We start from the raw sequence: 12,168 nt of genomic DNA, 5'->3' as shown, positions 1-12,168 counted from the left end.
TTTCTGTGTCTCTCTCATTTCATTGGACCAGTTGTTGGGAATAGAAGTGGCGCTGGGGTTTCAGTTAGAAAGGAAAAGCAGAATAAATGGAATGACAAACTGAACTAGGGTATTTGGGAAACAGAATTTTAGCTTCCCTGTAGTATAACCTATCCGATACAGAGGTTACTGTACATTTTAAAAACATGTTGATTACCATAGAAGTAGGGAAGTAGTTTGGGGGTGGGGGTGCTGTCATTTATTTTGCCAACGGGGAGTGGGGGGGACAAATCTTTTAGCTCGCGCTGGTGCTATAGAGGGATATATCTGCTAATATAGGGCTATTACAGTGCACTACTTTTGTAAAAAAATATATATATATCATTTTTTAAATAATATACTATATATTTGTTAATAGTGATTTTTCAGAGGGTGTCAGTACCCCTACTTCCCTCGGCTATGAATCTATCTATGATTCTATACCACACAGGTGTGAAGAACAACAGAGTCATGTTCAGAACAAAACACTTTTTCCCCTCCTGTTTCGTACCTACTGACCATGATCCCGATTTGAGGTTCAGAGTCTAAGCACACTGGCATTGTGTTGTGGTGGCTTTACAGGATGTTGACCCTAGTCTGCAGCTGTGGAGGAAGACGTGCTCTACACTTCCTCTGTGGGGTTTCCACCCTTTTGAAAGACAATGAAAAAACAGGGAAGCAGCTTTATGAGCGTAGTTCCATATTTCCTCTCATCGGCTGACAGAGAGTTAATCCTTTTATTGCATCACTGTAGAGAGAGATGGACCTTTTGTCCATGTTGGGAAGACTAAATAGTCTGCATGTTTACACATTAGCCTGGACAACCTCGGCACGCAAACCACCATCCATTCTCCTGGTCATGAGTCTGCCTGTGGACCTCCAGTGCATTCGAAAAGTATTCAAACCCTTTTACTTTCTTCCACATTTTGTTAAGTTACGGCCTTATTCGAAAATGGATTATATACCTTTTTTTCTCATCAATCTACACACAATAACCCATAATGACAAAGCAAAAACTGGTTTTTAGAAATGTTTGCAAATGTATTTAAAAAATAATACTAATTTAAATGTATTTACATAGGTATTCAGACCCTTTGCTATGAGACTCGAAATTGAGCTCAGGTACATCCTGTTTCCATGTTTCTACAACTTGATTGGAGTTCACCTGTGGTAAATTCAATTGATTGGACATGATTTGGAAAGGTACACACCTGTCTATATAAGGTCCCACAGTTGACAGTGCATGTCAGAACAAAAACCAAACCATGAGGTCGAATGAATTGTCTGTAGAGCTCTGAGACAGGATTGTGTCGAGGCACAGATCTGGAGAAGGGCACCAAAAGATGTCTGCAGCATTTAAGGTCCCCAAGAACACAGTGGCCTCCATCATTCTTAAATGGAAGAAGTTTGGAACCACCAAGACTCTTCCTAGAGCTGGCCACCTGACCAAACTGAAAAATCATGGGAGAAGGGCCTTGGTCAGGGAGATGCCCAAGAACCTGATGGTCACTCTTGACAAAGCTCCAGAGTTCCTCTGTGGAGATGGCATAACCTTCCAGAAGGACAACCATCTCTGCAGCACTCTCCAATCAGGCCTTTATGGTAGAGTGTCCAGACAGAAGCCACTCCTCAGTAAAAGGCACATGACAGCCCACTTGGAGTTTGCCAAAAGGCACCCAAAGGACTCTCAGACCATGAGAAACAAGATTCTCTGGTCTGATGAAACCAAGATTGAACTCTTTGGCCTGAATGCCAAGCGTCACGTCTGGAGGAAACCTGGCACCATCCCTACAGTGAAGCCTGGTGGTCGCAGCATCATGCTGTGGGAATGTCTTTCAGCTGCAGGGACTGGGAGACTATTCAGGAACGAGGGAAAGTTGAAAGGAGCAAAGTACAGAGATCCTTAATGAAAACCTGCTCCAGAGCGCTCAGCACAGGACTTGAACCCGATCAAACATCTCTGGAGAGACCTGAAAATAGCTGTGCAGCGACGCTCCCCATCCAACCTGACAGAGCTTGAGATGATCTGCAGATATCTGTCAAAGTTGCTTCAACAACGGGTCTGAATACTTATGTAAATGTGATATTTCAGTTTATTTTTTATTTTATTTGGGCAAACATTTCTACAAACGTTTTGCTTTGTCATTATGGTGTATTGTGTGTAGATTGATGAGGGGAAAAAACAATTTAATACATTTTAGAATAAGGCTTTAACATAACAAAATGTGGAAAAACTCAAGGGGTCTGAATACTTTCTGAAAGCACTGTAATTCTGGATATAAAAAAGGTTTAAACAGGAGACTATACCAAACTGTTTACAAATCTAACTGGCTTATGTTTGATCGTTTACAGTAATAAGGTCAGGTAATTTCCTGCAAGAGGAACTCCACTGTCAGATATAAATTATCAGTTGTTTAGCTTGTGAAACCCTGCCGTCGTAATATTTTCATACTTTATAAATACATCCTATTATTTGTCAGATGAAATGCATCAGGAATTTTCCCTGCCCATGTGAAGCCTGATAGGATGTATTAGTGGAGGGAGAACCAGAGAACATTATCTGATATTACATTTACATTTCAGTCATTTAACTCGTATCCAGAGCGACTGAGTTCATTCCTCTTAAGATAGCTAGGTGGGACATAGTAAGTAAAGTAGCTATCAGCAAAGTCAGTGCTAGTGGGGAAAAAAGTGTGAGTGTTAGTTCACGAAATGCAAGGATGTAAAAAATGTAAATATTTTTTTATATTACACAATATTGTTGGAAGTTTGTTCTTGTCAATGATTATGTTCTTTTTTTCACGTTGTACTGGTACATTCCAATAATATACAATAAATAAACCTTAGATTGCAGATTCTATGTATTGGCCATTGAGAGGCTTTGAAGCCACCGGTCGGCCATGTTGGTACTCCCCAGTAGGAGCAGTCCTCCATAGGAATTAATGCAATTCTACAGTATTTCAATTAAATGTTTCAAGGACAAAATGACATGTATTTTTTTTGTATTTTTTATAGTGGGACAGTAACATTAGAACTTTAAATTTAGCTCACTTAATATAGTTTTAAAGTTCAGGTGTCTGTGATAGAATAAACGTGGCAACAACAAATGTAGACGTTAATAAATGCAGTTATAGAGCTTCCAGAATATTATTTACAATGGTGGGGGAGAGCGAAGATGGAGGTGCATTGGCTTCAAAACAGTGCCCCCTGTCATCCATCTAGTGTATATATAAATGATCTGGTACATACTTACACTGAGTGGACAAATCATTAGGAACACCTGCTCCTTCCATGACATAGACTGACCAGGTGAATCCAGGTGAAAGATATGATTCCTTATTGATGTCACCTGTTAAATCCACTTCAATCAGTGTAGATAAAGGGAAGGAGACATAAGTTAAAGAAGGATTTTGTATGTGTGCCATTCAGAGGGTTGAATGGGCAAGACAAAAGATTTAAAAGATTGTCTTTGTACAGAGTATGGTACACAGGAGGTTTGTGGCTCCTTAATTGGGGAGGACGGGCTCGTGGTAATAACTGGATCGGAAAAGGTGGAATTGTATTAAATACATCAAACACATGGTTTCCATTTACTCCGTTCCAGTATGAGCCGTCCTCCTCTCAGCAGCCTCCACTGGCTCCACACCTGTTGTTTATGTCTACTGGTATGGTAATAGGTTCCAGTATGAGCCGTCCTCCTCTCAGCAGCCTCCACTGGCTCCACACCTGTTGTTTATGTCTACTGGTATGGTAATAGGTGCCAGGGACACCGGTTTGAGTGTGTCAAGAACTGCAACGCTGCTGGGTTTTTCATGCTCAACAGTTTCCCTGTGTCGGTCCACTCCACCCTGCCCGGGGGCTGGGTCGCCCCGGGAACGCTTTCTACATCTTGTAGAGTCCATGCCCCGACGAATTGAGGCTGTTCTGAGGGCAAAGGGGTGCAACTCAATATTACGAACGCATTCCTAATGTTTTGCACACTCAGTGTACAGTCAGGGGTGTTGAGCTCACAGTTAAGCTTTTTTATATTTCTCAGGAGACCAAAACAACACGTGCCACAACACATTCACCCCATATGACACAAACCTCTGCAACAATGGGGAGGCAGGTAAAATAAATAACAATCATGTCCCTGAATATGGCTAAATGAAGCCAAACAATGTAGTCTGTTATTATGAGTTTATCAAATGTGACATTAATTGGATTGTATGACATTGAGAGAGGCCCTCTGACAGCTACAGGGACACCTCAGAGGAAGTCATTGGGAAAGATTATAATGCTCTCAGCTCGCCTCTCCCGTGAAATTAGTCTGATGGTGTAACCCATTCCTCTGTAAACGGATGCCATATCTAATCAACATACCAACGCTCGGCTAATTACTAGGCCATCTCACCTGGATTCTACTGCTACTACTGATCTCTACCCTGCATCCGAATGGTTCTAACATAGAGCCAAAATGGTTCTAACATAGAGCCAAAATGGTTCTAACATAGAGACAAAATGGTTCTAACATAGAACCAAAATGGTTCTAACATAGAGCCAAAATGGTTCTAACATAGAGCCAAAATGGAAGAGTCAAAGGAAGCACAGAGTGAGATTAATTCCCCAGCTTGTTTTATAAAACAATTACGATTTAATTTGTCAGGGATCTTTACTGTAAAAACACAAACTCTGATTAAGTTAATTCGACTCCAAATGGGTGAATGTCACTGGATAAGATATTCAAAAATAAATCACACAAAAGCGTGTTTAAGTGAAGAAAACCTTAAATGAACATATTTGAGATATCAGTGTGGATGTGGAATCTTTTGTAACCAGTATCCCGTCCTGAGGTAACCCATGTGAGAGCTGTGTGACTCAAGAGTTTGATAGATGAGGGGGAACTGAAGGGGAACTGTGTGGTAATGTAGATTTGATTCATTCTCCATCAAACATGTATTAAATATATGAAAGGGCAATTCATTTTGTGGAAATCCCTGAAAATAGTATTTCATAAATTGGACATTTAGACTGAGGGTTTCCACCTGTGGCACAGTAAACCCCTGAATGGCAATCCGCTTTCCCAATCCACTTTCACACTCTTTACCTACTTCCACTTTTTCCTTACAATCTATGAATTCTTATAGTTACAAATGTACTATATACAGCTATTAGCTACACATCTAGGAACCCCGTCCACAAAGACAAAGTTCCCCAATGCAGACGACACGACTCAAGTGTAGGTAGATACTAGGTAGGCACATGATTCTCACCTCAACCCACCCATTTCCAGTTCCCTTTAGTCACTTTGTTCTGTTTAGTCTCAGTGTTCTACTTCCTGGGTTGCTATCCCTAAAGTCTGGGTGTAAACCTGACTTATCGTGTTATATGGCACAGCTAGGCAACTACCTACCTCATCCCCATATTGTTTTTATTTACTTTTTTTACTATTTTGCACACCAGTATCTCTACTTACACATCCTCATCTGCACATCTATCACTCCAGTGTTAATTTGCTAAATTGTAATTACTTTGCTACTATGGCCTATTTATTGCCTTACCTCCTTACTCCATTTGCACACACTGTATATAGACTTTTCTATTGTGTTATTGACTGTACGCTTGTTTATTCCATGTGTAACTCTGTGTTGTTGTCTGTGTCACACTGCTGTGCTTTATCTTGGCCAGGTCACAGTTGTAAATGAGAACTTGTTCTCAACTGGCCTACCTGGTTAAATAAAGGTTAAATAAAATAAAAAAATAAAACAGCTAGGTTGCAGCCTATGGTTGTAGCCTATAGATGTAGCTTATGGTTGTAGCTTATGGATGTAGCCTATGGATGTAGCCTATGGATGTAGCCTATGGATGTAGCCTATAGATGTAGCTTATGGTTGTAGCTTATGGATGTAGCCTATGGTTGTAGCCTATGGATATAGCCTATGGATGTAGCCTATGGATGTAGCCTATGGATGTAGCCTATGGATGTAGCCTATGGTTGTAGCCTATGGATGTAGCCTGTGGATGTAGCCTATGGATGTAGCCTATGGGTGTAGCCTATGGATGTAGCCTATGGTTGTAGCCTATGGTTGTAGCCTATGGATGTAGCCTATGGTTGTAGCCTATGGATGTAGCCTATGGATGTAGCCTATAGATGTAGCTTATGGTTGTAGCTTATGGATGTAGCCTATGGTTGTAGCCTATGGATATAGCCTATGGATATAGCCTATGGATGTAGCCTATGGATGTAGCCTATGGATGTAGCCTATGGTTGTAGCCTATGGATGTAGCCTATGGATGTAGCCTATGGGTGTAGCCTATGGATGTAGCCTATGGTTGTAGCCTATGGTTGTAGCCTATGGATGTAGCCTATGGTTGTAGCCTATGGATGTAGCCTATGGATGTAACCTATGGATGTAGCCTATGGATGTAGCCTATGGTTGTAGCCTATAGATGTAGCCTATGGATGTAGCCTATGGATATAGCCTATGGATGTAGCCTATGGATGTAGCCTATGGATGTAGCTTATGGATATAGCCTATGGATGTAGCCTATGGATGTAGCCTATGGATATAGCCTATGGATATAGCCTATGGATGTAGCTTATGGATATAGCCTATGGATGTAGCCTATGGATGTAGCCTATGGATATAGCCTATGGATGTAGCCTATGGTTGTAGCCTATGGATGTAGCCTGTGGATGTAGCCTATGGATGTAGCCTATGGGTGTAGCCTATGGATGTAGCCTATGGATGTAGCCTATGGATGTAGCCTATGGTTGTAGCCTATGGATGTAGCCTGTGGATGTAGCCTATGGATGTAGCCTATGGGTGTAGCCTATGGATGTAGCCTATGGTTGTAGCCTATGGTTGTAGCCTATGGATGTAGCCTATGGTTGTAGCCTATGGATGTAGCCTATGGATGTAGCCTATAGATGTAGCTTATGGTTGTAGCTTATGGATGTAGCCTATGGTTGTAGCCTATGGATATAGCCTATGGATGTAGCCTATGGATGTAGCCTATGGATGTAGCCTATGGTTGTAGCCTATGGATGTAGCCTGTGGATGTAGCCTATGGATGTAGCCTATGGGTGTAGCCTATGGATGTAGCCTATGGTTGTAGCCTATGGTTGTAGCCTATGGATGTAGCCTATGGTTGTAGCCTATGGATGTAGCCTATGGATGTAACCTATGGATGTAGCCTATGGATGTAGCCTATGGTTGTAGCCTATAGATGTAGCCTATGGATGTAGCCTATGGATATAGCCTATGGATGTAGCCTATGGATGTAGCCTATGGATGTAGCCTATGGATGTAGCCTATGGATGTAGCCTATGGATATAGCCTATGGATGTAGCCTATGGATGTAGCCTATGGATATAGCCTATGGATGTAGCCTATGGATGTAGCCTATGGATATAGCCTATGGATGTAGCCTATGGATGTAGCCTATGGATATAGCCTATGGATGTAGCCTATGGATATAGCCTATGGATGTAGCCTATGGATGTAGCCTATGAATGTAGCCTATGGATGTAGCCTATGGATGTAGCCTATGGTTGTAGCCTATAGATGTAGCCTATGGATGTAGCCTATGGATATAGCCTATGGATGTAGCCTATGGATGTAGCCTATGGATGTAGCCTATGGATGTAGCCTATGGATATAGCCTATGGATGTAGCCTATGGATGTAGCCTATGGATGTAGCCTATGGATGTAGCCTATGAATGTAGCCTATGGATGTAGCCTATGGATGTAGCCTATGGTTGTAGCCTATAGATGTAGCCTATGGATGTAGCCTATGGATATAGCCTATGGATGTAGCCTATGGATGTAGCCTATGGATGTAGCCTATGGATATAGCCTATGGATGTAGCTTATGGATATAGCCTATGGATGTAGCCTATGGATGTAGCCTATGGATGTAGCCCACAGTAAGAACCACGTCATGCCCCTTCAGAAAGAGAAACTAGTGTGGGATATTGGAGTGATTTATTCACGCTGCAGTACTGTATAGCAGAGCAGAGGTCAATAGAGGTTTTGTATGCGCTGACAAAGCACATTTCCCTCAGGAAAGAACTGACCATTCATATTTTCATCATAAGGAAGGACAGCTCATGCAGAAAAAAAAAAAAACCATATGCTTCCTGAATCCTGCTCTAGTGAAATGTATTTAGGGGATTTAAGTGTGCGTGTACACGCCTTTTATACTGAAGAACCACGTGGAACCCAAACCACACATCACAATGCTCTCCTGTCCATCTTAGACCAAAGTGGGAATGAGTTCCCCCGTACCACTGCTGATGCCACAGGACTTGTGACCAGGCCATTAGCTGATGACTGGATTACATCACCACTACATTGGTAGTGACATCAGTCACCATTCCACAGAAGTCCAGAAAATAGGGCCTTCCATTCAGCAGTCTAGTGCTTACCTTAACTGACTTTACATTCTCAAACCCTGATCATCAACAAAAAATGAGACTGATAGGTAATCAGTTCCTCTTACTTGGAACTGGTTTCACTTCTGTTCCACTGATCTATAAATACTGTCTGGGTCCACCTGACAATACTACAATCCAGCCAGGAGAAACACTCATTATCTCATTATCAAGGTAAGACATTACATACTTCTACAATATAGCCTTGTTGATTAAAATCTATTTAACTTTGTCTGGTTCGGGAGAACGTCATTAACATGTAGATACAATACATAGAAATGAACTTTAAAGTACAGTTGTTTTTTTTCTGTCTGCCAGATGAACAGGTTCCTACACCATGTCCTGTATCTCATCCTTCATGTGGCATCAAGCAGCCAGTATGGGACAGAGACCATCGAGACTCTCATGCCAAATGGTGAATGTTTCAGGCTACATATATAAATATATCACATCTTTACCTGTCTTCTCCTCCTGACATATACACGATCTACTTCTGATTGAATAACTTACGCTGTCATAATATTCCTATGTTGGGAGACTAATGAAATTCAAACATTTGTGTAAAACAAAACGTTGGACATGAACGCTGTACTAAAAAGAGTGGTGGCCATGTGGTTCCCAGTGAAGGTGGTGAAGGTGGATCTGAAGATCTTCACTGAGACGCAGGTCCCTCTGCTCTGTGGGGACTCCTATCAGGACACAGAGGTGATCTGGATGAAGGACAGTGAGCTTGCAGGACAAGGGAACCAGATCAAGGTGAAAGTGGAGGAGATGATGGGAGCGAACTACAGCTGCCACAACGCTGCTGGGGAGTACCTTAACCACACTCTGGTGCTGGTGCAGGACATACCATCACCCAACAGAACGAGACGCGTCCTGGAGAAGTCACATGACACAGATGAAGATGGTGTGTGTGTGTGTCTGTGTGTGTGTGTCTGTGTGTGTGTATACGTGCGTGCGTGCGCGTCCGTGTGTGTAAGAGAGAGAGTTTCCACCCTCTCTCATTCTGTTTCTCTTTTTACCCAGAGTACATAAGATGTTTGGCAAAAAATTACAATGGAACATTTCATTGCTTTTGGAAGAAGACCAAGTATCGGACATCAGCAGTTGTTGCTCTGGTCCAAGTAGGACAGTAAGTCATCAAACATACAGTAGATGAAATATGTATGACCAATGGGCTGATCTCATGTACTGATGGTTACATTATTTCATCTTGTCACATGAATGATGCTAGTCGAAGTTAATACTACAACAGTGCAAATGCTCTCTCCACTGACTCTGTGCTATCTCTCCACTGACTCTCCACTGACTCTCCGCTGACTCTCTGCTAACTCTCCACTGACTCTCCACTGACTCTCTACTAACTCTCTGCTAACTCTCCACTGACTCTCCGCTGACTCTCCACTGACTCTCCACTGACTCTCTGCTAACTCTCCACTGACTCTCTGCTAACTCTCTGCTAACTCTCCACTGACTCTCTGCTAACTCTCTGCTAACTCTCTGCTGACTCTCCGCTGACTCTCCGCTAACTCTCCACTGACTCTCTGCTAACTCTCTGCTAACTCTCCGCTTACTCTCCACTGACTCTCTGTTAACTCTCCGCTGCCTCTCAACTGACTCTCCACTGACTCTCCGCTAACTCTCCACTGACTCTCCGCTGACTCTCCACTGACTCTCCGCTAACTCTCCGCTGACTCTCCACTGACTCTCCGCTAACTCTCCACTGACTCTCCGCTGACTCTCCGCTGACTCTCTGCTAACTCTCCACTGACTCTCCACTGACTCTCTGCTAACTCTCCACTGACTCTCCGCTGACTCTCCACTGACTCTCTGCTAACTCTCCACTGACTCTCCACTGACTCTCTGCTAACTCTCCACTGACTCTCCACTGACTCTCTGCTAACTCTCCACTGACTCTCCACTGACTCTCCACTGACTCTCTGCTAACTCTCCACTGACTCTCCACTGACTCTCTGTGAAGAGCTTTTGATTTGTTGTTATGTTTGAACATGAGTCTTCTTTCAGAGAGTGAGAAGTCCCAAGGCTAACCAGGAGATTTGTGTCCCTCATCCAGGTTCTCTGGCAGAAACTTCTCCTGCTCCATTCACAGTGATGGTGCAGGTTTGACCTGTGAGGACCTGGACAGCTGTTCCTTTGCTGAGGAGGTGTCCCGTATCGACCTGACCGTCTACTTCAGGAGCAACTACCTCTTAGAGGACTACACCGTTACACCGTTCTACATACGAGAAATAGGTACAGTGAGGCCAAGGAAAACATGTCCTCCACACTCATTCCCTGGAATTAGCATTGTCACATCATTCAGGTTAATATACAGTACATGTCATTCCATCCTTGTTTCATGTAGACATGCTTTCTGTTATGCAGTACATCATAGGATTCATATGGCCACCGCTTCATCCAATTTGAACCTTCACTAATATTGGTTCTGTCTGGTCTCCTTCTCTCCCTCGTCAGTGAAGACAGACAAGATCCACATCACCAAGGTGGAGGGGAACACCTTTCAGTGGGAGTACCCTGATACGTGGAGCCTCCCACGCTCTTACTACCCCCTCACATTCCAGGTCAAAGTGGTTCACGCCAGGGAAAACTGTGACTCTGAAAAACAGGTAGAAGCCCATTTTTATACAACAATATTGTTCTTGAAATCCTCAACATCGCGATTTGTGATAATGTTTTGATTAACCATTTAATCTAGTCTGTGATACTTGGTCAATCTTTACAATCATTACTTTTACAACACGGTACTCTGTAATTGTGACTTCATACATGAATTAATGTGTAGAAGAACATTAGCACCAGGGATGAAATTCTAAGGTGAGGGTACCATTTCTCCTCTCTTGATATAGGTCCTTCTAAAAGAAACCAAAGACACAAAGTTAACCGTGGTTCACAGCTCCAAGAAGTATCGTTTCTGCCTCCGGGCGAAGGATGAACTGGTGGACTGTCCCTGGTGTCAGTGGACTGATTTTGAGTGAGTAGTCTTTTTCACTAGCTCTCTAGCTTTTTCAATTGCTTTATTATTTTCTTCAGTTTATTTTAGTAAATACTTTCTTAAAACGTTTTTTTTTTTTCTTCTTAAAACTGCTTTGTTGGTTAAGGGCTTGTAAGTAAGAATTTCACTGTAAGGTCTAAACCTGTTGTATTCGGCGCATTGGACAAATAACATTTGATATGATTAGCTCTTATACACAGCTTTATGAGAAGTTTAGGAGTGTCAAGCTTTCAACAGTGCTAAACTGTATAGACGAATGGTTAGTGACTGTCTGTCTTTGTACAACAGGGTAAAGCATAAATATAAGAAACATTGACAGGTATGATGGCTCAACCTATAACATTTGAATAGTATGTGATTTCAACATCATTTTTCAGTTAATGTGAAGTTTCTAGAAAAATATCCAATTTCTTTCTCTTAATAGTAAAAAGGAAAGCACATCCAGATGAAGAGACGTCATCCCTCAGCTCCAACCTTCACATCCAAATATGTCTCGTCACTGAACAGATATTGTTTTACATTATACCAAAGAAAATAAAATGCAATGTAGTATATTATGATTGTTGTAATTTGAATGTAAGTAAAGTTATTTATTAATTTGTAATAGTTCTGAAATGTAACCATGATTTATGTTATTTATCTCATGTTTTTCATTACTGTAGCATGAATATTTGTCTAAATAATGAAAAAGATGCAAAAAATAAAAGCCCTGCACTCAGA

The 12,168-nt window shown here is 42.0% G+C and overlaps 1 protein-coding gene across 2 annotated transcripts; it reads left to right on the top strand.

Moving 5' to 3' along the window:
- The first annotated feature begins 7,905 nt into the window (after positions 1-7,905).
- Positions 7,906-12,168, top strand: LOC106603888 (interleukin-12 subunit beta). Of its 2 annotated transcripts, none has more exons than XM_014198098.3 (8): positions 7,906-8,609; positions 8,754-8,850; positions 9,058-9,342; positions 9,462-9,567; positions 10,510-10,688; positions 10,911-11,062; positions 11,303-11,427; positions 11,873-12,168. In XM_014198098.3, exons 2-8 carry the CDS (start codon positions 8,754-8,756, stop codon positions 11,895-11,897), a joined length of 969 nt encoding a protein of 322 aa, XP_014053573.1. In that variant the 5' UTR covers positions 7,906-8,609; the 3' UTR covers positions 11,898-12,168. The 2 variants fall into 2 exon arrangements, with proteins under 2 accessions (XP_014053573.1, XP_082830890.1); XM_082974764.1 differs by having other exon boundaries at positions 11,737-12,168.

The sequence above is a fragment of the Salmo salar genome, chromosome 04 (genome assembly GCF_965601325.2).
Source record: "Salmo salar chromosome 04, fSalSal1, whole genome shotgun sequence".
Taxonomy (NCBI): domain Eukaryota; kingdom Metazoa; phylum Chordata; class Actinopteri; order Salmoniformes; family Salmonidae; genus Salmo; species Salmo salar.
The sequence above is the reverse complement of the archived record's forward strand: the minus strand, read 5'-3'. Positions and strand labels throughout refer to the sequence as shown.

Bases quoted from the DNA above. Each gene is read 5' to 3' on its own strand.
- LOC106603888 (XM_082974764.1), top strand. From the start codon at position 8,754: ATGAACAGGTTCCTACACCATGTCCTGTATCTCATCCTTCATGTGGCA. The intron at 8,851-9,057 runs GTGAATGTTTCA...TGTGGTTCCCAG, and splicing joins CGAGACTCTCATGCCAAATG to TGAAGGTGGTGAAGGTGGAT. The intron at 9,343-9,461 runs GTGTGTGTGTGT...CTTTTTACCCAG, and splicing joins ACATGACACAGATGAAGATG to AGTACATAAGATGTTTGGCA.